Genomic DNA, 26,364 nt, shown 5'->3' with positions numbered 1-26,364 from the left:
TATTCTTGAGCTTCATAACCCCAAAGTGGAGAAAGGGTCATTTCAAAGAAGGCTATGGCTCTCATGGTCTATGCAGTGTTCTCTTGTGATGTTCTAAAACATTTCCTCCCTCCTGGTTCAGTATAAGCTTAGAGAATTCAAAAGGTTGATAAAAGGAGGCCTTTTCTCCCATATGGTCTGAAAGGATATGCTGTTGATTCTTCCAAAAATTTAAGGGGCAATTGAACTTCCTCTTTCTTTAGCATACACTCCCCCACCCCCATCGAAATAGTAAAAGGGAGGCTTAAAACGGTTTTTTTGAATTGAGAAACTGTTTTCCTGAGAATTGAAAAACTTTAGTAAAAATGCTTTGCAGTTTGAAAATATATTGGGGAGTTAGCCTCTTTCCCTTCTGGATCCCATTTTGCATTTTCGCCTCTGGTTATGGCTTCATTTGCCTGGTTATGGAACAATTTGAGGTAGTTTTCAAAAGGTGGGAATTTTTTTACTCAAAATCTCTGGCTAGTGCCATTCTAGATAAAGAGTAGACACTGAGGCGGCAGCAACATTGTTATTGCTCACCAAACCTTACTGAGTGCCTGTTGTGATGTGTAGGCCCTGCTAAGCCACACTCAAAGGAGTAATTTTCTAGAACAGCCAGAACTTTAAGTTGTATTAGAGTCTTGTACCACAATCAGAATAAACATGAAGGGTGTTGTATTGGAAATATTCTTAACAAGGAAACAAAATGGCTAAAAGATTTCAGCATTTATAGAAAACTGTATAAGTTCCATATTATGTAACTTAGAGAAACCTATCAATTTTTAATTAGGTGATAGTGGAAGCATGATTTTTAGGAGGCAGAGAAGACAGAAACAATTAAAAGGAAAAAAACACTCGTAGTGGACCAAAAGAAAGGGTCTCTGTTAGAAACAGTTTTCTGTCAATTAACTGTAATCTGAATTGAAATTTTTGTTTGTAAAATGTGTATGTGATATATTTCTGTGCAGAACTGATAATGCTATCAAGAACCACTGGAATTCTACCATGCGTCGCAAGGTCGAGCAGGAAGGTTATCTGCAGGAGTCTTCTAAAGCCAGCCAGCCACCAGTGGCCACAAGTTTTCAGAAGAACAGCCATTTGATGGGTTTTGCCCATGCTCTACCTTCAGCTCAACTCCCTCCAACTGGCCAGCCCTCAGTTAACAATGACTATTCCTATTACCACGTTTCTGAAGCACAAAACGTAAGCCATTCCTCAGAATTTAGTTTAATGAGAGAGATGTTATTTTAGCTCCAGGTAATAATGATACCTTTCAGGTGCATACTTCTCAGCTTTCATGAACATGGTCACGATCACGATCAATTGAGAGGGGTAGGTGTTGTTATCCCTGATATGGATCCGGAAATGAGGATGTTAAGTGATTTGTCCAGGATTACACAGCTCATAGAGATAGTACAGACTAAAATCCAAGTTGTTTGATTCTAACTTGCTGCTTCGAATCTAATTTGGGAAGTTAGCTTTTGAATATAAATTTACTTAACAAGGTACTGCTGAAGAAGAATGGGGGGATGGAGGTGCAGTTGTATCTAATACTTTTCTCTGCTGAAATGAAAAGTGAATGTAATATTACATTTAAAGAGGAAATAGTTTGACACTGAAATTTAACAGATGATTGTAAGTTCAATTCTGGTAGTGATCTAGCTGAAGTATCTTAATTTATTCATTCAGTAAGTGTTTACCTTCTTACTGTGAATCAGGAGCAGTTTTGTGACTGACATCTGACATCTTTTATCCTCCTTTGAATCAGTGTGATTCTTTCTTCATTTCTTGATATTTATATTTATGGAAAAAAATCTTCAAATTGGGTGGGAAAAGAAGAATAAAGAGAAAAAAATCAAGACTTGAATCTTAAAATCAACAATAATAAATGGTGAAACTTATCCAAGAATTCAGAGCTCATAAACAAATTCTATGCAAAACATATCAGAAGTAGTTTTTACTCTTCTCTGTCTGTTCCATATATTTGACTACAGACCTTCCTGACTGGTCTCAGGTGAATGAACTATCTTAAGAGGTGCTATACTCTTTCCTAAAGCTCATAATAATTCACAGAAAAATATTTTTATTTATAAACAGCTAGTGCCATCCGTTTTTACCATCAAAACTTCTTTCATACACTCGTGAATGTATTTTAGATTATATTTTTCTTTCTGTTTTACTCTAAGGAATACTTCCTATCAGGATCGATGAGCACCTTAAATTTCTTTCGCTCTGTTGCTTTAGCTCTTTAACCATTATTAAAGGCTTGGCTAAAATTTCAAATTGGAGTTGGGTTTTATTTATTTATTTTGCTTTGTGAATTTTATCAGAAAAGTGTTTGTTTGTTTGTTTGTGTTCCTTAGTCCTAGAGCAAAACTTCAGGAAGGCAACAAGTCCCCTGAAGCACGTGGAACCATGAATGACTCGGCCTTTGTTTGTTTTGCCTTTTTTAAAAAATTTAATTTAATTTATTTTTTTATACAGCAGGTTCTTATTAGTTATCTATTTTATACACATTAGTGTATATGTGTTTTGCCTTTTTGACATAGGTCTCCAGTCACGTCCCATATCCTGTAGCGTTACATGTAAATATAGTCAATGTCCCTCAGCCAGCTGCTGCAGCCATTCAGGTAAGCCCATTTTAAGATCATTTCGTGAAGAAACTCATTAGCTACTCAAGGCACAGTTCTGTTTCTTTCATCCAAACGCTTATTTGCACCTGATCCACTGAAGTTAAAAGAAAAGGGGGCCGTGGAGAGGTGGGCAGAGTTCTGGCCAGCAAGCTACACTTCCAGAGTGAATTAGTGCCAGAATTCTCAGGTTCTCTGATGTTAGAAGTTGAAACAACCCCTCCGTCAGCATCTCCTCTAGCCTCAGGTTTCACATCCCTCCCTTATGTCTGGGATAACATTCAGAGATTTCTACAGTGGCCAGATTCCTTTGGCGTTTGTTCCACGCCAGGGCTCTTTGGGTTCTGTGTGGTCCCTCGTGAACCTCGGGCCACAACCATTGTATTTACACTTTCCCACCAGATCTTTTTTTTTTTTTTCTCCCGTAACTTTTAATTTCAGAGACACTATAACGATGAAGACCCTGAGAAAGAAAAGCGAATAAAGGAGCTAGAGTTGCTTCTAATGTCGACTGAGAATGAACTCAAAGGACAGCAGGCAGTCCCAGTAAGACGTCACCGCCTACTTGATCTGGGTGGGGGATAATGCTTGACCCCAGTGCTCTTCTGTATCTTTTCCCTTATCTTCTAAATATCACGCTAATCAGGACTCTGTATATCCACTAACAATGTTTAAACACTAGAGGTTGCTTGTAATAAAATGCAGTTGGTATCACAATGTGTGTTGACTAAGTTGGAAGTAGTCCTTTGGTGTTGCCATAGAAACTCAATATCCATTTGTGATTCTCATCCTTGATTTTTTTTTCTTCAGAAGGACTGTAATCAATTCAAAGACTAGCAGAGAAAAAATGAAAATTTGCAATTTTTTTTTGTTTTTTTTTATTTTACAAAGCTGCGTATCTGTCGGGTGCCTGATCATTCGATTTTTTCTTTTTCTATTATTTTTTAAGCTAGATTTTCATACTTTATCATTTCAAACATGATTTGATGTATGTCCAGTATATACATGTAAAAAAGATATATATTAAATCTTTCCATAAGCAACATAAATGACTCTTTTGTTTGCACGCACAAAAGCTGTGTGGACCATTACTGAATTTTGACATCTTTTCTAGTGATTGGGCAGCAAACTGGGAAAGCAGCTTGCACTTTGTAACGTATGTAATTAACCAACAAAGAGAATAAAAGATGTGATACCCAGTAGGTATTCTGAGGAGTAGATTTCTTTTTGGTTAAATAATAAAATGATTATGTGCATATGATAGTTCGACCACTTTTTAACTTTAGTTAATGTTTTGCAATTTCTCCTGTTGCGTGGTCATGCTGAAAGGAGACTTCTGTTAATTTGCTCTTCTGCTTTCCTAACCACGTTGATTTGGCAGCCCTTCACTGCATCAGTGCAATCTGTAGCATTAAAAAAGGAGTAGAAGCCACAAGAATATATGCACATAAAAGCAACTCTAACTCTTGAATCCTCCAGCCTTTTTGTAGGTTAGAATGAGAATAGCCCACTTCTTAATTTGCAGCAAACATTTATGATCATGCTGGAAATTATGTCAAAGTAGATTTTTAAGACATTCCATGTGAGAGTTGTACTTTGTAACATAATCCCTCTATTTGCAGCTTTAACAAAATGATGACAGTGAAGGTAATCCTATAGATGACAGGCTATACCATTATTAAAAAGCAGGGTCTTGCATTGATAAAAGGAAACATCTTGACAACTGTCTCATAGGCGCAAGTTTTGGATGATGCAATGACTTTTATCTTTCCTCTAACAGCATCTGATACCTTGTGCAACTTCATTGCTAAGTTCCTTCTCCCTTTTTCCTCCCCGCTTTTTCTTTATTTCCCCACCCCCTCCTTAGACACAGAACCACACATGCAGCTACCCTGGGTGGCACAGCACCACCATTGCCGACCACACCAGACCTCATGGAGACAGTGCACCTGTTTCCTGTTTGGAAGACCACCACTCCACTCCATCTCTGCCGGTGGATCCTGGTTCCCTACCTGAAGAAAGCGCCTCTCCAGCCAGATGCATGATCGTCCACCAAGGCACCATTCTGGACAATGTTAAGAACCTCTTAGAATTTGCAGAAACACTTCAATTTATAGATTCTGTAAGTAGAATTTTTAAGGCAAGTTAATGTTTTTGGAAGGGGAATTAGGAAACTCCTCAAATTGTTGCCATTTTCTACGGCGAATATCGTGTTACTAGCATATGTTAACGTAAACGTATGACTTTAGTTTCTGTGTATATATCTTTTCAATATCTGATTTCTTAGTCTACCCAGATAAAAAGGTAGCTTTTCACATATTTCCTTCAAAATGCATATTTTTTAAAATAGTAAAGTTAATGACCTATAAGTAGAGCTTGGGTGATAGGAATGATATTTGGATTATTTTAAACTTTTCTTTTTGTACTTTGTTTACTCCTTTGTGTTTCCCTAAAATTGTGCTTTGCTTTTGGATAGCACATTAAGAATTATGTTCACTCGGAGCTTAAAGCCATCTTTCAATATATTTGAAGTGGTAATATGTTCATTGGTTGGCGCATGGCTTTCTCCACAAAACATTGATTACCAGTCCCAACTGGTTCACCGAGACAAACCATCTCTGGTGAAACAAACTTGAATTCAGTATCACAAAAGCAGACACTCAATTCATTTCCTTTGTTTCCCAGTTGGTTAAAAAGCATTTACTGCATCCCCCATCAGACAGAGGATGAACATTGCCAAAATGTGCTATCAAAAAGGTCTTCTTTTTGCTTTGAACTGCATGCAAGTGATAGAGTACCAGGAGGTCCCTGCAGCACCAGGGTAGGGCCAGCCTTGAGGCAGCATGGGAGACGCACCATGCAGTGTACCAGAACAACTGTTCATCCCGAAGCTGTTTCTTAGGAGGGCAAGCAAGCGGGCCAGGTGTTTTCTCTGCATTCAGCATCTCTTTCTCAGTGCTGTGTTTCAGGTGATGGCACACATCATGTGCACACACTGTCTCAAAGTTCCACGCCTCCCACGTTGTTTCAGGATCCTTCATCATGGGGTGATCTCAGCAGTTTTGAATTCTTTGAAGAAGCAGCTTTTTCACCTAGCCAACACCACGCAGGCAAAGCCCTCCAGCTTCAGCAAAGAGAGGGCAATGTGAATAGACCTGCAGGAGAGCCTAGCACGAGGGCGAACAAACGCAAATTGAGTGAGGGTTCACTTGACCTGCCCAAGCCCTTCCCTCCTGCGAGGCCCAGCACAATTCCACGGGTCATCCTTCGAAAAAAGCGGGGCCAGGCCAGCCCCATAGCCACTGGACACTCTAGTTCCTTGATATTTGCTGACGTCAGCAGTTCAACTCCCAAGCGTTCCCCTGTCAAAAGCCTACCTTTCTCCCCCTCGCAGGTAGAGCACAATTTCTGCACAGCTGTTACTAATTTTCAACAGACACCTGAACCTTAATAATCTAGAAACTAATCCTTTGGAACAAATGACTCATGACTGTTGTCTTCACTGATTTCATTCCGTTGTTGACTCTGGCTGTTGCTAAGTCATACCGCCTCCCAGAGTGTAGGCTGTCTGTAGACTGATGATTTTGTCCTAATTCTCTCTCTGACTTTTTGGCGATTCTAAAGAGAGTTAGTTGCCTGGGATGTGCTTTTATTTCCTTCAACACTAGAGTTTAACATTTCTATTTCTTCCTCTTCTCCCATCCCTTTAAAAACTTTAACAGATTTTCTGCCTCTTTGTTCACTTATTGCTATGTGATTCACTGACCCAGGGGAGGAGGGAACCAAATTATGTTTAGATCACATTTGAGCTGCAACTAGAAAATTTAAAGGTTCCAGTCCATCTTTAAGGGAAAAAGTTTTGGGAGAAAATGAGGAACAAATGCTTAAGAAAAATAACGTATGTTTTAATTTCAATTTCTCAACATTGGCTCTTCTGAGTCGTGCCATAATATTTTTTGGCAGTTTTTGCCAATGAATGTTCTTATTTCGTACAGCTTTTTTAAGGCATGGAAATTAGAATTTTTATCAAAGACTTGTGGTCCTTAATTATGAAAATAATTGAAGCTAAAGGATAATTTGGCTCTTTAAAACATTTTTCCAATTATGCCTGTTGAGTCTGTTTTAAGAACAACTTAGGTATGAGCAAATGATATGCCCACTAAAGAAAGATCTTATTTTTTGCTTGTATTTTCCAAACTCTGTTCTGAAGTATATTAGTTCTACAAGACTTTAATGATGTTCCAGAAAAACATCTAAATATATAGGTATATAAGTTTGGGAAACACTGAATCAAACAAAATTAAAATGGTTTCTTTACTGCAGGACCTCTCAAAGTTGTTTTTTTTTTTTTAATTAATTAATTAATTAATTAATTTTTTATTTTATGGCTGTGTTGGGTGTTCGTTTCTGTGTGAGGGCTTTTCTCTAGTTGTGGCAAGCGGGGGCCACTCTTCATCACGGTGCGCGGGCCTCTCACTATCGCGGCCTCTCTTGTTGCGGAGCACAGGCTCCAGATGCGCAGGCTCAGTAATTGTGGCTCACGGGCCCAGTTGCTCCACGGCATGTGGGATCTTCCCAGACCAGGGCTCGAACCTGTGTCCCCTGCATTGGCAGGCAGATTCTCAACCACTGCGCCACCAGGGAAGCCCCAAAGTTTTTAATTTACGGATGTGCATTGTGAATTTCCAGGAGGAGATTACAATATGTGTGTTTCCCAAATTTGTTTTACCTTGGAACCATTTGAGGAACACCTATTACTTTCCCAGAACATCAGTGTTCTGAGAGATACAGCTTAAATTATTCAAGAATTTTCCACATAATGTCAACTTTATATAATAATGGTTCATAGATCATTAAAGAGAAAAAACAAAGTATGAAAGAAAAAAATGATTACTTTCCAAAAAAAATCACTTTAACACCTTTAATGTTAATAAGAAGCGCATCTCATTCTCTTTAATGACAAGTGTCACTTATTGAGAATGTTTTCTTAGGATTTTGCAAGTTTTTCAGCATTGACTCTAGATTTTATTTTTTGGAAATCATACTCCAAATCTTGGGTGCTGAATTGAAATAAAACACTATGTGCTTGTTAACATCATTGTTATCTCATATAATGGGTCAGTAAAACATACCTACTTGTTAACAACATGTGATTTTTAAATTGGGCTGAGTAAAGGATCACTGTTTAATTTAAGTATTTTTTCTTTCTTCCCGTATTTAGTTCTTAAACACTTCCAATAACCATGAAAACTTAGACTTGGAAATGCCTTCTTTAACTTCCACCCCTCTCAATGGTCACAAATTGACTGTTACAACACCATTTCATAGAGACCAGACTGTGAAAACTCAAAAGGAAAATACTATGTAAGTCCTTGTTTCAAGAAAAAAATTATTTATTTTATTTACTTATATTTAATTAATAGAATATAATCCCCAAATGTCTGATCTATTTATATATGTAATTTTACTGATCCACTTTTATATACATAGTCATGTGTATTTCCACATTGAATATGTCTGTCCTGGGCATGTTAGAACTACCTAGAGGTAGAAGGTGGGAGAATAAACTAAATTACCTTTTGTAGTTCATTTCAAAATTTCCTATATATGCAAAGGTAATTTTAAAATAACTTTTCCATTCAGTTTTTCTGTTTGTTCAATAAGTCCTTTTCTTCTTCACCAAAAACAAGCTTTTTCAGCCTCCTTTCCTCTTTGATTATAAACTTCAGAATGAGTATGGTTCTTTACTTAGTTCATATTTTTTTAATCTTATTTTTTCTTTTTGAAATTTATCTATAGATAGGACCTCTTTTGCCATCCCCAGGAAAATTATATGATTAGAAGCCAAGGAGTGATTAAGTAGTCATTTATAGTCAATAAAGCCTTAACCAATTCAAAGAAATGGGAGAGAACATCAATAAGAATTATAAGAAACCTTTTAAAAAAGCAATTTTATTGTTTCCAATATAAAATACACTTTAAAAGGTTAACATATGTTTTCTGTTGTGGGTAGATAAGAGATAATGAATAGATAAAACTGATTTTTAAATGACATCAGATCTTCACAATACTTACGGTCATTATAAAGGCTTAGGGGTACTTCATGTGTTTTCAGAATGATTAAAGAAAGATGAGAAATATTTTAATGCTCTTAGTTTTGGGGTATGATATTTTGAAATATGTGATGTACATATTATCTTTTCCCTAACAATACATATATGATTCATCAGCATACCCTATTCCATATCAATGAGTTTATTGTATTCAGTAGAAAAATATTAAATTTAATAGGTAGAGAAATGTTAGAGACATATGTTCTTTTATATTTAACCAACACTTGTTTTCCTTTTAAAGTTTCAGAACTCCAGCTATCAAAAGGTCAATCCTAGAAAGCTCTCCGAGAACTCCTACACCATTCAAACATGCACTCGCAGCTCAAGAAATTAAATATGGTCCCCTGAAGATGCTAGTAAGTTCTCACAAAGTTCTTGGGGTTTAGTTGGTTTATGAGCACCGACAGAAATTTTCCTCTGATGCAAATGTACCCAATCATCCCTTCAGCCTCAGACACCATCTCATCTAGTAGAAGACCTACAAGATGTGATTAAACAGGAATCTGATGAATCTGGAATTGTTGCTGAGTTTCAAGAAAATGGACCACCTTTACTGAAGAAGATCAAACAAGAGGTAAACACGAGATCCTTTGGAAGGAACAACCTGCTGTTTTTGTCCCTTGTGGGCAGCTTGAGGTGTCTGGGAGGGTGGGGGGAGGCACTGTGTAACAACACCACTTTTCATAAAAGATTTTCATATAAGATGCAGTTACGAGGTACTGCCAAGCTGTAGGCATGCGATCTTGCATTTGGGAAGCCAAGCCACTTCTATTTCCTTCCTGTTTGAACAGAAAACATGTGAGAGAGTATAAAGGAAATAGAAGGAAGCAGTTTTGTACTGTACTTTTTAAAATCACTGATATATAGATGGATGGATGACTGGTTGATACATAGATATTTAATTTTTGGACATCATGGAAAATTGAAACTAATTAAATTAATAGTATCTATTTTTTTGGTAAGTCTTTTTGATTTTATTCATTCTAATGAGTGTGACATTGTATCTCATTGTAGTTTTTTTTTAAAATAGATCTTTATTGGAGTATAATTGCTTCACAATACTGTGTTAGTTTCTGTTGTACAGCAAAATGAATCAGCCATATGCATACGTATATCCCCACATCCCCTCCCTCTTGAGCCTCCCTTCCACACTCCCTATCCCACCCCTCTAGGTCATCTCAAAGCACTGAGCTGATCTCCCTGTGCTATGCTGCTGCTTCCCACTAGCTAACTCTTTTACATTGGTGTCAAGAAGCATTTCCAACAGGTTCGATACAGTGCCTCTTGAATTTATTTTCACACAATGATAAGTGGTTGAGAGATTGGCCATAGATTTACTTTTTCTTCAGCCTTACTGAGATATAATTGACAAATAAAATTACAAGGTATTTAAAGTGTACAATGTGATGTTTTGATATATGTGTACCTTATGAAAGGATTCTCCCCCATGGAGTTAATTAACACATCCATCTCCTCACATATTTACCTTTTTTTCCAGTGAGAACATTCAAGTTCTACTCTCTTAGCAAATTTCAGTTATACAATACAGTGTTATCAACTACAGTCACCGTATTATACATTAGATCCCCAGACCTTATTCATCTTACAGAAGTTTACTCTTGAGTTTAACAGTTTCATGGGAAGTTCTAGCTCTAGAAACAACAAAGCACTTCCTGTTTGCTTTTAGGTGGAATCTCCAACTGATAAAGCAGGAAACTTCTTCTGCTCAGACCACTGGGAAGGGGAGAGTCTGAACACTCAGCTGTTCTCACAGGCATCGCCTGTGGCAGATGTACCAGTAAGTACGCGCCCACGTTATGAGATGTTGGTGGCTCACAGAATTCTGTGTGTGGCATGTGGGACCGCTGTGGTTTTGGCATTTAGTGCATCATACTTCTAAATATTCTCTCACATGCTTATTTTCTTATGATTATTAATGTTGAATAGAAAGTGAGATTTTCTACATGTGCCGGAAATAGACTCTGTTCCATTGCAGACTTGTTTATTTTCTTATGATCTGAGAGTCCTTGCCACTTAAAAAATCTGCTGCATGTATATACACATTTCCATGAAAACAGAATGTTAAGTTTTACATTTTCTTTTAACTTACTTATTTGTCTTCTAAAGGTAGTATAGGTTTCCCCTACTATCTGAAAGTAGAGCATTCCTATGATACCTTTAGTAGGCCAAAATGACATAAAGCAAAGCAGCAGTTTACCTTGGGACATATCTTGCTAACAGGTGCAAAAAATAAATAAAATTTTTTTTTAAAAAAAGGACAAATGTAACAAATAGAAGCAGACTCACAGATACAGAGAACAAACTAGTGGCTGCCAGAGGGGAGAGGGGTGGGGAGAGGGACGAAATAGGTGAACTGGATTAAGAGGTACGGACTCCCAGTTATAAAGTAAATGTCACAGGGATGTAATGTATAGCACAGATAAGATAGTATTTTTTAATAACTGTGTATGATGTGTAATCTATAAAAATATCAACTCACCATGGTGTACACCTGAAACTAATATAATATTTTAAATCAACTATACTTCAATAAAAAGTGAATAAAAATAACGAAATTGAGATAAAGCACAGATGCTCACACAATTCAAAACTATGGGGCTTGATGCCGAGATGCTGAGTGTAGTGCCTGGGGAAGGAGCTTGGTGGGGCCACTCTAACCGCTCAGGGTGTGTGCTGCCTCTGTAACAGTTGGCTGCAAAAGAAAAGCAAAAATTCTCTTCGGATTTCTTTTGGTTAGCAGTTAGCGAAAATATTAGGTACTGATGTAGGACTTTCGTAAAAGCAAAGTGGTGTGAAGTGAACCTTTGAATAGCAGGGGATACCTGTATTTCCTCCTTGCTAAGTTGTCTCCTGTTTGGTTTTATGTAGCATCTAGCATAGTGCTAATCATAGTGTCTATAGTAAATTCCCTTTATTATACCCTATATTGCATTGCTTTGGTTACCACCATTTTTTTAATAGACTTTATTTTTCAGAGCAGTCTTAGGTTAACAGCAAAGTTGAGCAAAAGGTACAGAGATTTCCCATATATCCCCTGGCCTCACACATGCACAGCCTCCCGATCATCAACACACCCACCAGAGGGATATATTTGTTACAACTAGTGAGCCTACATTGATACATCATCACCCTAAGCCCAGAGTTTATGTTAGGGTTCACTCTTGGTGTTATTCGTTCCATGGATTTGGACAAATTTGTACTGACATTTATCCACCATTATAGTATCGTGCAGAGTAGTTTCACTGCCCTAAAAGTCCTCTGTGTTCTGCTGCTATTCATCCCTCCAACTTCTGGCAACCACTGATCTTTTTACTGTCTCTAGTTTTGCCTCTTCTGGAATATTATAGAGTTGGAATCATACAGCGTGTAGCTTTTTCCAACTAGCTTCTTTCACTTAGTAACACGCTCTTAAATTTCTTCTGTGTCTTTTCGTGGCTTGGTATTTTTTTTTTTTTTTTTTTTTTTATGGCTGTGTTGGGCCTTCATTTCTGTGTGAGGGCTTTCTCTAGTTGTGGCAAGCGGGGGCCACTCTTCATCGCGGTGCGCAGGCCTCTCACTATCGCGGCCTCTCTTGTTGTGGAGCACAGGCTCCAGACGCGCAGGCTCAGTAATTGTGGCTCACGGGCCCAGTTGCTCCGCGGCATGTGGGATCTTCCCGGACCAGGGCTCGAACCCATGTCCCCTGCATTGGCAGGCAGATTCTCAACCACTGCGCCACCAGGGAAGCCCTGGCTTGGTAGTTTTGTTTTGTTTTGTTTTGCCCTTGGTTAACCATCGATTTTAAAGTTTGTAACTTGTGAATGGTTGCCCTTTCCTCTTATGAAGAATCAGAGCTAATAGCAATTGCTAATATTTATTCAGTGTGTACTAAGTGGTGAGTAATAGTCTAAGAGCTTTAGATGCATTAACTCATCTAATCCTCACAAGGTTGGTAACATTATCATCTCCATTACACCAGGGGGGAAACTGAGGCACTGGGAGGCTTTGTCACTTACTCAAGATTGTATAGCTTATAAGTGGCGGTTCTGGGTTAGAACTTTAGTCTAGTTCTAAATTCCATACTTTTCACCATTATACTATACTGCCATTAATCTGTAACTCAAAAATATTTCTTTACCAATATATGAAATAAACAGTTCTCTCACCAGAGTTTAGTAAATTTTTAAAAGCACAAATTTATTAATCCATTTAGCAGATGTATTTTGAGTGACTGCCTCATGCCTAGAACTGTGTGGGACCCTGAGGCTTTTTGTTTTAGTGATGTTTGCCACAGTGGGATTAGGGTTAGTACATAGTGGAGTTCTCACTTTAGCTCATTGGGAAGAGAATTTCTGGCAGATACCTGCATTTTTTTCCTGCCAATGTGTGTCAACTCATAGTAATCTACTCTCTAAAGTGTTAGAATTGTGTCGGCTCTCCTATTATCCAACCTCATTTAAATTTCAAATTATTCTCTTTCCCTTTAGAATATTCTTACAAGTTCCGTTTTAATGACACCAGTGTCAGAAGATGAAGACAAAGTTCTCAAAGCATTTACAGTACCTAAAAACAGGTCCCTGGCGAGTCCCTTGCAGGTAATTATTATTCCAATGTTGGTATCTTAAAAGCCATTCACTAAAAAACTTTTTTTAAAAAAAAAAGAAAAACATTTTAGACATAGAGGAGTGATGCTTTTAAACAACTCCCAATGTCTAAAAAACTCCTAAAATTCCTTGTTGCCCCTCATATGAGACTCGCGGGAAATTTTTTATTAGAGGAGGCTCCCAAAGCCTGATGAAGTGAAACATTTCTTACTGTGACTGAGACTAAGATTGTTAATTACACATGTGTCACTATCTCCTTCTTCTGCTTTTAAAGGTTTTATAAAAAATTGGTATAGTTTAATTTTAGTTTCAAAATTTTTAATGTTTTGTGCTCCCTCACTAAGCCATCCAAGCTCAGACCCTGTTTAGATTTTCAATGGAGTTTGAAATTAGATAGCTAGAAAAGAATTACAACATATTTGACTATCAGAATGTAAAAGTCAACTGTCAGTGTTATGTGGCTAATCTGTAGTTGAACATCTGCTCCCGGGTTTTAATATCAAAAGAGATTTCCCTTTTTTGAAGGAGGTGTATGTTGATGAAATACAACAAATTCCAAATTAATCCCGAGCCAAATGTAAATAAGAATGCAAATTTGTTCCCTTACATTATTTAAAGCAGTTCCCAACATTCAATAGCCCGATACCCAGCCACCTGCTGAGCTCTCCCCTCCATCCCCCTGTGCTACACCGAGGGAAAAGTCATAGACCCTGCAGCATGTAGAGAACCTGGAGTAGGAAGTGGAAAGTCACAGTTGTCCTGTGAGGGAAAGGCACTGTTTTAGGCAGTGTGATTTGAAAGAGTGTCCTGTTCCTGGAAGGGCTTTCCCATCACTGCAGTAAGGCCTTCTCTCTCCAAATTGTGAGACTCTTAAGACTACCCTCTTTAAAGCATTTGTGATATTTAGCATTATTTTTAAGAAATACAGATACAGCTGGAAGGGCTGTAGGCACACTTTGTGTCTTAATTCCATCAGATTGCTCTCCTTGTGGCTTCTATCTGATCCAACTGCTTTGATGAAAGGTGACTGTTGACTGGAGTGTGGGCTAGGGAAGGTCTGTCCTTGTGGGGAATCTGGAGTCTTTGCTGAGTCAGTCAGGCTTGGGTAGCCATGTGAAGGAGACTCAGAATATGGCAAAGAACTGGAAGATGAGGAAAAGAACAGAAGGGGGACATAAGGGGGACAAAGAAAGGGGGTTAGAAGGATGTTAAGGCAAAGGTCAGCCACTTCAAAATTTTACCTAGAGCTGATCCTAGATCCAGAATGAAAATGCTTTTTTTTGTTTTTATTTCCTTCTTCCTCCCTGAATTATTTGGCCCTAGGTTTCCAGAGCATAGAATTTGACTAGTGCTATTAGTGCATTAATTAAACTAGGTTGAGTTTTATGTATATTTTGTAACCTAGGCTAGGATCTGACCTATATTTATCATAGTATAAAAAAAGTGCATTCTAAGTGGCAAAGTGCAACATATATATATATTTAGGGACAGTTATCATTATGTAGGTTGAAAACCCCTGGTTCTTTCCCTAAAACTAAATCCTAAAGCTTTTGGCCTAACCAAATAGTGTTTAGCAAAACCTAAATCTAAACCTTTATGCAGATATAAATAAAATATATCCAGCCAAACATGGTACAGATATAAAATATATATTACATAAGATTTGGCAAGAGTGTCAGATTTCTAAAAAATCGGTTGTCTAATTTTTACCTTGAAAATTTTAATGATACTAATTTAAAAAATAATCAGTATGGAACTTTATTATCAGCATATTTATATTTTATTTGATGGAAATATTACTTATCTTTGAAACTCAGTATTAAGTAATAGCTCTATTTTTTTTTAATTTATTTAATTTATTTATTTTTGGCTGCACTGGGTCTCCGTTGCTGCACGCGGGCTTTCTCTAGTTGCGACGGGTGGGGGCTACTCTTCGTTGCGGTGCACGGGCTTCTCATTGTGGTGGCTTCTCTTGTTGTGGAGCATGGGCTCTAGGCGCGCGGGCTTCAGTAGTTGTGGCATGCGGCCTCAATTGTTGTGGCTCGCGGGCTCTAGAGCACAGGCTCAGTAGTTGTGGCACACGGGCCTAGTTGCTCCGCAGCATGTGGGATCTTCCCAGACCAGGGCTTGAACCCGTGTCCCCTGCATTGGCAGGCAGATTCTTAACCACTGCACCCCAGGGAAGTCTAGTAGCTCTATTTTTATTAATTAGTATTTTCTAGTATATCGGTGAGTCGTATGTGGCACTCTACAGATTCTGATATTGTATATTGAGATTAAGCCACCTATGTACATCACATGGTGAAGGTAACATTTGTCGGCTCCACTAAACTAAATAATTGAGACCTATAAGTTGATTTTGGAGTCAATGCTTCTATCTACATTATATGGTTTTAGTGATTTACACCGCTCAAATATATTTTAATAACCTGCTATAATAGATAACTAATTCATTTTAAGAATGAATGAGTGAATGGCATGCACCATGTATCTCCTTCATTTTGTGTCATGGAAACCTAGCTTCTCGTACCATAGAAATATGTGATTTCTAAAATGTTTCAAACTTTTGTGATAAATTTCAGAAAATGCATCAGGTAATTCTAAATATTTAAGCATATATTGCCTATATTTCATATAACCCTGACTCAATATTTATGTAGGTTTTTAAGCAATTTGGTAATTTTTTATTAAAACCATTATGCTTTATCATATATTTCCATTGATAATTCAATTTGACCTAATTAGGCAGATTTCTCATGAACAGTTTTGTTGAACATATTGTGCACTTGTTAAATGATCTGGCTATTCAACTTGAGTACTTTATATAACCTAGAAATTTTGTCATTTGTACTTATAATAAATCAAATGTTAAATGGGGTTTTAACCAAACAATCTAGACATTTTTGTTAGAGTGCATTTAATTAAAACAACTAAATGTGACTCCTAAAATATTTTAAATTTCCAATACTTCTAAAATGTAAAATGTCATTTGTATAATACAGTTGATTGTCTATCCATCTAGTTGACTAAATAAATTTACTTAGGTACAAGAAAAGTTTATTGAAGACTACACTAACTGTACAATTCTGTGTTCTGTCATTTCAGTGGTAGTGATCCTTAGCTTAATTATAGCTGTAACACTTTAGACAGAGTAGTTATTGTTTTGAGGCCCCAAATATTGGGGCTTTATAGTTCAGCTTCTAATGCACATATAAATGCATGTGCTTACACATGAATACGTGTAATAGTTACATTTCCTTCCTCTCTTCTTGGAACCAGCCATTTCCCTAAGGTGCTGTGATCCTTTTAGTGGGAAATGGTATGTAGAGACCAAACTCAGGGTGCTAAGTATGCCCATTTTTTATGCAGGTTGTCATTGAGAAGCAAAGAATTTTAATAACTCAGAGCTTTCCATGTAACCCCTAGTCCATAAGCTATAATGTTTAGAGGCTATTATAAGCCATTATGCATAATGTTATATTTGTTTTTGAAATTATTTATGCTTGATCTTTTTTTTTTTTTTTTTTTTTTTTTTTTTTTTTTTTTTTTTTGGCTGTGTTGGGTCTTCGGTTCATGCGAGGGCTTTCTCTGGTTACGGCAAGTGGGGGCCACTCTTCATCGCGGTGCGGGGACCGCTCTTCATCGCGGTGCGCGGGCCTCTCACTATCGCGGCCCCTCCCGTTGCGGGGCACAGGCTCCAGACGCGCAGGCTCAGTAGTTGTGGCTCACGGGCCCAGCTGCTCCGTGGCATGTGGGATCTTCCCAGACCAGGGCTCGAACCCGTGTCCCCTGCATTAGCAGGCAGATTCTCAACCACTGCGCCACCAGGGAAGCCCTTGATCTTTTTTTAAAAGGAATTTGCAGCAGCTGCATAATAGTGTAATAGTTGGATTTCTTCTTCTTTTTTTTAGTTGCCTTAACTTTAATTGTAAAAACAAACAGGGACTCTTATAATAAAAATGTTCTGAGACATTTTTGATATTTGTGTCTTTCATGTAGCTCAGAATATGTGAGATTTTCGGACCATTGTGCTGTTTTCCTCACGTTGTATGGTAGTAGAGAATGGAGTCTAGAAGCTTATACACAAATGAGGAAATAGACATTCAGCCTAGAAAGCTTGCAGTTTGGGGCAGGACAGGCAGATTCACTGTGGAACACTATTGGATTCTGCTGTTCAAAAGTTACCCTGAAAGAGCCCAAGGCAGACACACACACATACACACACACACAGCTCCCTCAGCAAGGAGAAAAGAACTGCCTGTTTTTCTCAATGTGCTTTCAATTTGCTTTACATTTTGAAATAAATACATTATGCCAGTAAACATTTCCTAAGGTAGACATTTTCATTGGTAGATCTGAAACTGTACTTAAGTTATAAGCCTCTGAACTTCTGTATTTTTCTCTTAAATTATAATTTCCTTTTATTCCTGTTTAAAACCCAAATGTAAAAGATGTGTTCATATGCTTTTTACTCACTCACTTTCCTCTTTTTTGTAACCACAGAATGACAGCCTTAAATTTTAATTTCCTGACTTGGCTTGTCCTAGCCTTACTTTTTTAAAGCAGTGAGTTTAATTTAAGTAAATTCCTCAAGCCATTAATACTTAAACACATTTGCACAGCATCAAAGAATCTTACGATATTATTGCAAGCAGTTGAAGCTCACTTCTTCAGTTCCATGTGCTTTGGATTGCTTTTTGCATGATCGGCATTGCTAAGGAGTGTAATAAGCTAGCATGCAGGCAACAGGCACCTGGGTTCCAGTCTAGACATCACCAGTTTCTAACTGCATGTTTTTAATTCATTAACTTCTTCAGATGAAAATGCTCTCATTTTAAATTGGGGACTATAGTATTTCCTCCACTTATCATACAAGGTTTCTATGAAGAGCAAATGGATATAATATTACTTTCAAAATGGCAGCACACTTGCCAATGTACATTGGTGGTACCTATTTTTAGGCAAAGGGTATGCACTGTCTCTGTCCTTAGAAACATAGGCAAGGAGGCCTCACCAACAGCCAGGTCCATTTGCACTCTGGTGTATTATTTCCTCTCACATGCTCTTTCTCATTCCTTGTTCCACTCCGGCAGAACTGTGTCAGTGGGTCACCAAAAGAGATTGCTGATTCAACTGATTCCTGAAATAAAGGTAGTCAGATCTCTTTGGTGTTATGGAGATGAAACAACTGATTTACGGGTCTTCTCTATTTTTCTGCTGCTTGTGTTGGCATGTCAACTGACATAGAAACAGTCCGTCTCCATGTGACATAGATCTTTCCAGGCATTTCTTAGTGTGCTGTTGTTGACCTACTCCCCTGGATACCTCTGTATCCATTTGGTTCTCCCTTGGGTCACTTTTTTCCACTTGCCCTGGCAAGATTTCACATAGCTGTCAGTAATATTTCAGTGACCTGCTTTCAATATATCTTATATAATAAGCAAGTTTACCATGTACAGTTTTTGGGGTGAACTGAGAAAGGCTAAATGAGTGGGGAAGGCAAGTTGAGCTCAAATTCAGAGTGCTCTACCCTACAGAGTACACGACCTGGATTTTTTTGTTTGGTTGGGTTTGGTAAACACTGTGATATTGAATCTTCCTTGGGCCAACAAAGATAGAATTGCTTTAGAGCAATTTGGCACTTATCTTAATCTCAATAGTTGAAAACCAATATGTGACTAAGGAAAGAGTTATTCTTCCAAAAAATTGTGACATCTGAGGCTATGTGATTAAAACTGTTGGGAAGTCTATCAACATGTAAGATGAAAAGAACCCTAGAGACATTGGGGACAAACTCCAAATTTGGGAAAACTCCATCCCTATTAGCGATTGTTAACTTAGACCTGGGTGGGATGTGGAGGCACTGGTGGATGGGACACCCTCCATCACCATCTGGACCTTTGACCCGCTAACTTTTAGGTCTCTTTTCTATGAAAAGTTAGCAACTCTGAAGTTGGGAGCATTTAATTGTTTTGTGCAGACATAGGGAAGCATTTATGCGTGGGAAAAGTTTGATAACCATTAACCTTACCTTAGCCACGCTTCATTTCAGGTTTATTCTTGACTTTCAAGATACAGCTAAAGATTTCAACATTATCTCTTAGATAACTAATACATTTTAAAAGATGCCCCACTGGGAAGGAATTCTGACTTTTAGAATTTTAGTCCAGAGTAAGTCTTTTCTTCAGATAGGTTAAATGGAATTATCAAATAATTCTTAGTCTTTTGGACACCATTTATATCTGCTTATTATTTTAAAAACTGAAACAGAAAAATGTAATACCATCTTATAAGTTGTTTTGGTTTTGCAAAATCTTTTTTTTATGACTTCACGCAAGTTTCTTATGAGGTCTGTGAATTGTAAAGCGCATACCCTGCCCAGGCTATTGACATCACCAGCTATTGTGTGAAGCTGCTCTATGAATATAACAACAATGGCAGTTCTTGTTCAGCATGATGAAAAAACCATTCATATTCTAAGTGAAAATGTGGAGATAATTTAATTCTGACAGAAAACCACCTGTGGACATGGTCTTGTCTCGTTTTTTTTTTCTTCTGTTTTCTGGAAAGGATCTGAGTATTTATTTAAAGTGCTTCAGCAGGATATCCCAGTTAGACCTCGGACAGTCCGTTTTCAGTTCACTTCTGCCCAGGGGCAATTAAAGGTAAATTATGGGATACGTAAGATAACTCGTGGGCAGGAGGAGGAGGATGTGTGCGGTAGGATTATTGATGTTGAAATGAATTAGGGTAGAGTGACATGTCTGCAACAGCACCATGGGTTAGTCATTTAACAAGAATTCATGTGCAGAAATCTGTAATTCTTACTAATTCTTTAGTGTAAATGAAACTAACATTTAAGGAGAGGGAATGAGGAAGCACAAGGATCTACATGACAGTATTAAAAAACATCCTTCTAGCACGAAGATGTTTAATCCTCCTTTGTCAGAACTATTCCATCAGCTTGAAAAGTTGGCCCAGGGCCCCAGGGCTTCAAGGTAAGGAGGGAGAAAGAAATAGCAGGAGGAGGCAGCTGCCCTTTTGGCTGGTGGACCTCAGCATTTCCTTTCTTACCCGAATATTCGACCTTCTGCTCTTCCTTTACCTTCACAAAGTAGGTATGTGTCTGCTCTGACCAGTATTTCCATTCATGGTTGTAAGAAGTGCTTGCTTTGTACTCTCACGGTGCGGAAAAGGAGCTGCCCACTCACGTTCGCCTTTTTGTTCTGCACTCGGTGGTTCTTGCACACAGTGGCTACTGTGTCTTGGTGTCTGTCTACACTGGGAGGTTCAGGTGTTCCAAGTCGTCTTGCCCTCCCTCAACTCTGAGCTTCAGGGCTTAGGTGCCCCTGAAATGCTCTGCTTTCTGAAATTCAGATAGTTATTCAATTTGATTTATTTCTTCATAAATTTCATTTTGACTTGGGGGAAGCTGACTGTTTGAAAAGTGTTTTCAAAGTACTAACTAAAAATATATGGTACCTTCTTTATATTGATTTTGTTTTAAATATCTGGTCCTGGAGGAAGAGCCAAACATGAATAAAGTGATGAGCCATCTGGGAGATCCAACAAGAACACAGTCAAAGTCCAAGCTGAAAATATACTAAGCCGATAACTGTGTTAGATTCTCTTGAACAGACATTGGGAATTCCGAATTAAGTACTATGTTGTCAAGGATCAGAACCTGACTTTTACCAAGAGGCACTGTAAAAGCAAGCATAAGATTCTTTTAATATAGGATTTTAAGATACTTAATTTACTTTAATATAGAAAATTAATTCTATGTTAATTGAAGCACAGCTAAGTAGAAAAATTCTTAACCAGAGAAAAACAGAAACAATCCTTTCTTCCTTGCTCCTCACTTTTATCTCCCTTTTCACCTACATTCTCCTTTCCCCTTCATTTGTTTGTATGTATTCTTTCGAAATATGTATTTTTGGGTTTTGTGTGTATCTTTATGTTATTTTTTGCTTACATATATTAGCATAGTAAGATATTTTATTCTGCATCTTCTTTAGTCACTTGCTTTTAAGATCCATGTACTTTGTTCTGTGTACATCATTGATTCTAAGCCCTGCATAGTACTCATGATGGACAGCCATCATCTTTAACTATTCACTCTCAAATGGTAGTTAGTATATGTCCTATTGTTATTGTATGTCACATTGTCATGTTAGGATGTCACATTGTTATTATATGTCACATTGTCATATATGTTCTATGTGTGTCACTACACATACAAGCTCAAAATTACAATGATAACATTAAATTTTATTTTGTTAATTGGATTCCTTGTGTCAATTAGGTGTTTCAGTGCTGCACTGAAAAATGTTAGCAACAACATGTAAGCAGTCAACTAAACTAAAATATGAGATTTGGATGGGCAGATAACACACCAAAGAAATATGTATATGTAATCCACTTCCTTCAAACTAGAGAAATATCATTTATTCAGAACTGTATCAAAGAATGCTTAAACTACTCTGGTGATTTTACTTAGGAAAACATTAAATGTGACTCAATGGCAGAAGTCAGCCCAGAACGCCTTGTCATCTTTGTCCTGCCATTTTTGTGATTCACAGTTCTGGGAAAATATTATGATAATCGATCTTGCCTATGTAGTATTTCAAGTTATGTATAGAGCCTCTGAGCCTTGAGAGTAAATATATGTAAACTTGGATGGTGCCTTTACATTGGCAGTGAGATGGCATGACAGATTGGGCAGAAACTGGGTAATCTACTTTGTGTCCTGTGAAAGTTTACAAGTTAGAAACATGGCACTGTAAACCTTATGTCACTGAAAATTTATTCCAGACCCTAGGCAAGGAAACCCCATCACCATACAAACACCACGTTCATTCAGAATTATCTTACCTATTTGCTAAAAGTCTGATGACTTTGACACCTCATCTAAGCACTTCTTCCTGCATTCCAAGGCCCTGCTGACAGGACCCTACAATTTCCCACTGATAAGAACTCTAATGGAAGCAGCAAGTTAGAGCCCGGATTCACATTTCTACTTCATCCCTTCTTAGCTGGGTGACTTTAAGGACGTTGCCTCAGCTCTCTCTTCTTTTAAAATTGCCTGCTCTGTAAAACAGGTGTAATGAGCCATACTTATGCCACTGGTGTTTTGTATGAGAATTAAATGAGATGATACATGTAAAATACTTAGAAGCGTGAGTGGTGCATAGTAAGCACTTGTTAAATGTTGTCATTTAATCCATTGTGTCCCTTCCTCTCTGTCTCCCAGTCCCTCCCACAAGCAATGTACAAACTGCAGCTTCCTGACTCTTTCATGTTATTTTTCCACCTGGGTTACCCTCTTTACCACTTGTCTATCTAAACCCTGCCTATTCATGCCCTTTGCCTAGAGCATTGCCCTGGCTGCTCCTTGGTGCCCCGTCTCCTCCTCATCTGGCCGTGGGACCACAAACCTTTCATCTGCCTGTCGTCACTCCACCAGTTTCACATGCGTTCATTTTTTCTCTTAAAGGACAGCAGAGGCCTTTCTTTTCTTGTTCTTCTTTTGCCCATGAAAAACATCCCTCTTAGATATCAATACTAGGAATAGTTGTGCTTTTTAAAACCACTGATTTAGTTTTGAGCTCACAGACAGCAAATCTTATATCTGCTTGTGTTTCTGTTTCCTTCTTTGCATTGACTGCTAGAGAGCTCAGAGCCATGTTTGGAGTTTACATCTTACTGGTGCATTATAGTTCATGGCAAGTGTTTTGAATACAAATCTCACCTCATCTTCATATTATTTATTTTTTCCACATTTCTCTGTGACCCTGCCTTGTCCACTTTTTAAACTCTCTTTGCTTATATTTATTTTGTAAGCATCTTAAATCCTTTTGGGAAATAAGTAGGGCACAAATAGTACATATTTTGGTTTGAAGCAACATGGAGGGAAGGCAGGAGCCAGGGCTCACAGAAGACAGACACAGGTTCAAAAGCATTACACTACTTACCCATAGAGTGGCCTTGGGCAAGTTATCCTTACTTTCTGAGTCTCCATTTCCTGCCCAGTTTAAGAGAGAATGAACCTCCCACCCAGGTTAGTTGTGCTGTGTAAATGAGATCATGTGTGTGAAGGATCCAGATGCTGCCCATGAGATATTAGTTCCATCCTGTATCTTTAAAAAGTAAGCTATCCAAGTAAACCGATATTTCTTAATTAATTGGTATTTAATTGATAAATATCCATTTTAATTGCTAAATTTAAATTTTCATAACTCAACTTAATCAATTTAATTGATTAAAAAGATATACTATGTTTAGTAGGTGTTGATCAATTCCAGCACCTACAGGAGCTTCTTTGCTGGGTGGCTCAAGCACTCACCAGTTTGCTTAATGAGTAAATGCCCACAGCTCACCTTAGGTATCTGGGGGATTAGACTCATTCCTGTCTCCAACTCTGTAAAATCTCCTAATAGACAAAAGGCACTCAAGTGTGAGGATACAGCTGTATCTTATCATACTGCTTGGAGTGGGTTTTCTCTCTTCACGATAAACAATTTCTGATAATTAATATCACTTAAGAATGCTGGATTCCTGGTTGTCAGAGGGAAGATTTTATCTGACAAAGGCTCCCTGGTGTCTACTACTTGCTGTCTGGAGGTCAACATTTTTTTCTGCTGGCCCTGCTGGGACTGGGAATCCATTTGTGGGCTAAAGTGTGTGCTTCCTGGTCTGACCTTGCCATTGCCTTCTCTCTCCCCATTAGCCTTGTAGCGGTGCCTGGGAAACTGCATCCTGTGGGAAGACAGACGATCAGATGACGGCTTCCGGTCAGGCTCGTAAATACGTGAACGCCTTCTCAACCCGGACTCTGGTCATGTGAGACGTTTGCAGACAAGCATTATGGTTTTCAGAACACTTCAAGTTGATTTGGGATATAGCATTCCTCTACATGAAACTTTTCATGAATGGGAGAAGAGCCTATTTTTGTTGTGGTACAACAGTTGAGAGCAGCACCAAGTGCATTTAGGTGGATGAAATCGTATCAGATTTCACCCAACTAAACGAATTTTTTAAAAAAAATTAATAAATAACAGTCTTACCTAAATTATTAGGTCATGAATTGTAGTCAGTTGTTAGTATCTTACTGCAGATTTTTTTTTTAAAAAAAACATAAAATGATTTATCTGTATTTTAAGAGGATCCAGCAGACCAGTATTTTTTCTGTGATGGGGTTTTTGAAATTTTACACAAAAAGGTACTCCAATATTTCACTTTTCTCAATCACTAAACACAATGCATTACTATAAATGTTGGCTTAACACCATGGAATAAGTAATCAATATTGTAAATGCTCATTTATGGTTAATAACATTGGAGGTACATTTATTGTACTAAACCATTTTATGAGGGTTTTTTTGTTAGCTTGCTTTAAAAATTATTACTGTATGAAATAGTTTTATAAAAAATTATATTTTTATTCAGTAATTTAATTTTGTATATGCCAAATGAAAAAAAATGTGTTTTGCTGCTATGGTCTTAGCCTGTAGACATGCTGCTAGTATCAGAGGGGCAGTAGAGCTTGGGACGGAGAGAAAAGAAACTTGGTGTTAGGTAATTGACTATGCACTAGTATTTCAAACTTTTTTATTTTTTATATATATATATACTTTTTTTCCTTTTGTAATACATTGGAAAACTTGTTTGGGAGATTTTGCATTTGTGGTTGTTTTTTGTCTTTTGTTATTGTTGGTTTATAAGAGCATGCACTGCACTTCTTTCTTGGGAGATCTGTGTTGTTGATGTCCTATGTTTTGTTTTGAGTTCCGCCTGACTGTTCTTTAATTCAGGAGTTATGTGTTTAATCAGCATTCCCCGTGGTCTCTAAGCGTATGGTCTCAGAACTGCCACACAGAACCTGTGTTTGCAGCTGGGGTTGATAGCCAGTTGCTGCCTTAAGAACATTTGGTGCAAGATGGCCGGCACTGAACTTTTGATATGACAGTGTACTTACTGCCTTGTAGTGAAATAAAGCTGTGCCCTTATTTTACTTACTTTTGACTTCTGTCTTACTTTCGACTGTGGACAATAGTCATAATTTTAAGAAAATGGAGTGAAAGCAGAGCACTTTCCTCTGTTAATAATTTGCACACCATCTGAACTTCACTTGAAGAAGCCAAGAATTATAACTTTGGAGAAAGAAGGACAAGCAAACCAAGTTCAGTAGTTCACAAAACAATCATGTGCAGAATGACAGCTGGGAAGAATCTTCCAGAATCTATCATTCAGGGTTCCAGCAGCATTTGAATTGGGATAATGCAAGGAGAGGTCGTTTACAAGGGTACTGATACCACAGATGTGGGCAGGGGGTAGCAGGACCACAAAGGGTAGCACGTACTCATGGATGCAGGCCTGAAGGACACTGTCACGTGGAAGGGGAGAGTCATGGAAAGCAGGAGCTCTTGAAAGGAGCAGCGACCTTTGGAATTCTCACAGAAAGAGAGCCAAGGGTAATCCCTAACTTTATATTCCCTGCCCCTCCCATCTCTGCCAAGGGTCCTCATTGGCAGAACCAACCAGAAGCTAGAAGGCACAGGAGTACCCGGATGTAAGGCAGCTGATCAGCCTCCTGGGGCAGAGCCAGAGGACATTTCTCTGTTGGGGTAAGGACAGGGCGACCCAGCCGAGCCATCCATTCTGTCCAACTCCCACTGGCTTCCATCTCTCAGCTCAGTGTTCTCCTCACTGTGCTACAATATCCCTTTCACATAGGTTCCTTACAATTTCCTTTAGTCCCTCCTTTCCAACTCAGATTTTGAATTCTCATAGGCATGATGCACTTGGTGTTCCTAGAGCCAAGGATTTGTTGCCCCTAATTATTAGTCTTTAAGACCGCTTAGTATTCTTTGATTGTCTTTCTAATAGATAATAACACATCATCTCAGTGTTAGGAAGCTTATTACATTCAGGCACCCGCAGAGTCTTTTCCAGGTGCTAATTCTGCCACTTACTAGGAGCTTGAACTTGAACAAG

General features: G+C 38.1%; 1 protein-coding gene across 1 annotated transcript in view; it reads left to right on the top strand.

The window, feature by feature from the left end:
- MYB (MYB proto-oncogene, transcription factor) overlaps positions 1-25,364 on the top strand; it is a 35,209-nt gene extending 9,845 nt beyond the window's left edge. The window contains exons 6-15 of the mRNA XM_057527948.1: positions 990-1,224; positions 2,571-2,651; positions 3,093-3,197; positions 4,519-4,773; positions 7,873-8,015; positions 9,006-9,120; positions 9,213-9,338; positions 10,452-10,562; positions 13,252-13,359; positions 24,098-25,364. Of these exons, the coding sequence (XP_057383931.1) occupies positions 990-1,224; positions 2,571-2,651; positions 3,093-3,197; positions 4,519-4,773; positions 7,873-8,015; positions 9,006-9,120; positions 9,213-9,338; positions 10,452-10,562; positions 13,252-13,359; positions 24,098-24,214 (1,396 nt within the window). The 3' untranslated portion in view covers positions 24,215-25,364. The remainder of the gene's footprint in view (positions 1-989; positions 1,225-2,570; positions 2,652-3,092; positions 3,198-4,518; positions 4,774-7,872; positions 8,016-9,005; positions 9,121-9,212; positions 9,339-10,451; positions 10,563-13,251; positions 13,360-24,097) is intronic.
- The last annotated feature ends 1,000 nt before the right edge of the window (positions 25,365-26,364 follow it).

This window comes from Balaenoptera acutorostrata, chromosome 14 (genome assembly GCF_949987535.1).
Source record: "Balaenoptera acutorostrata chromosome 14, mBalAcu1.1, whole genome shotgun sequence".
Classification (NCBI taxonomy): Eukaryota; Metazoa; Chordata; class Mammalia; order Artiodactyla; family Balaenopteridae; genus Balaenoptera; species Balaenoptera acutorostrata.
This window is presented reverse-complemented; position numbering and strand designations above follow the sequence as displayed.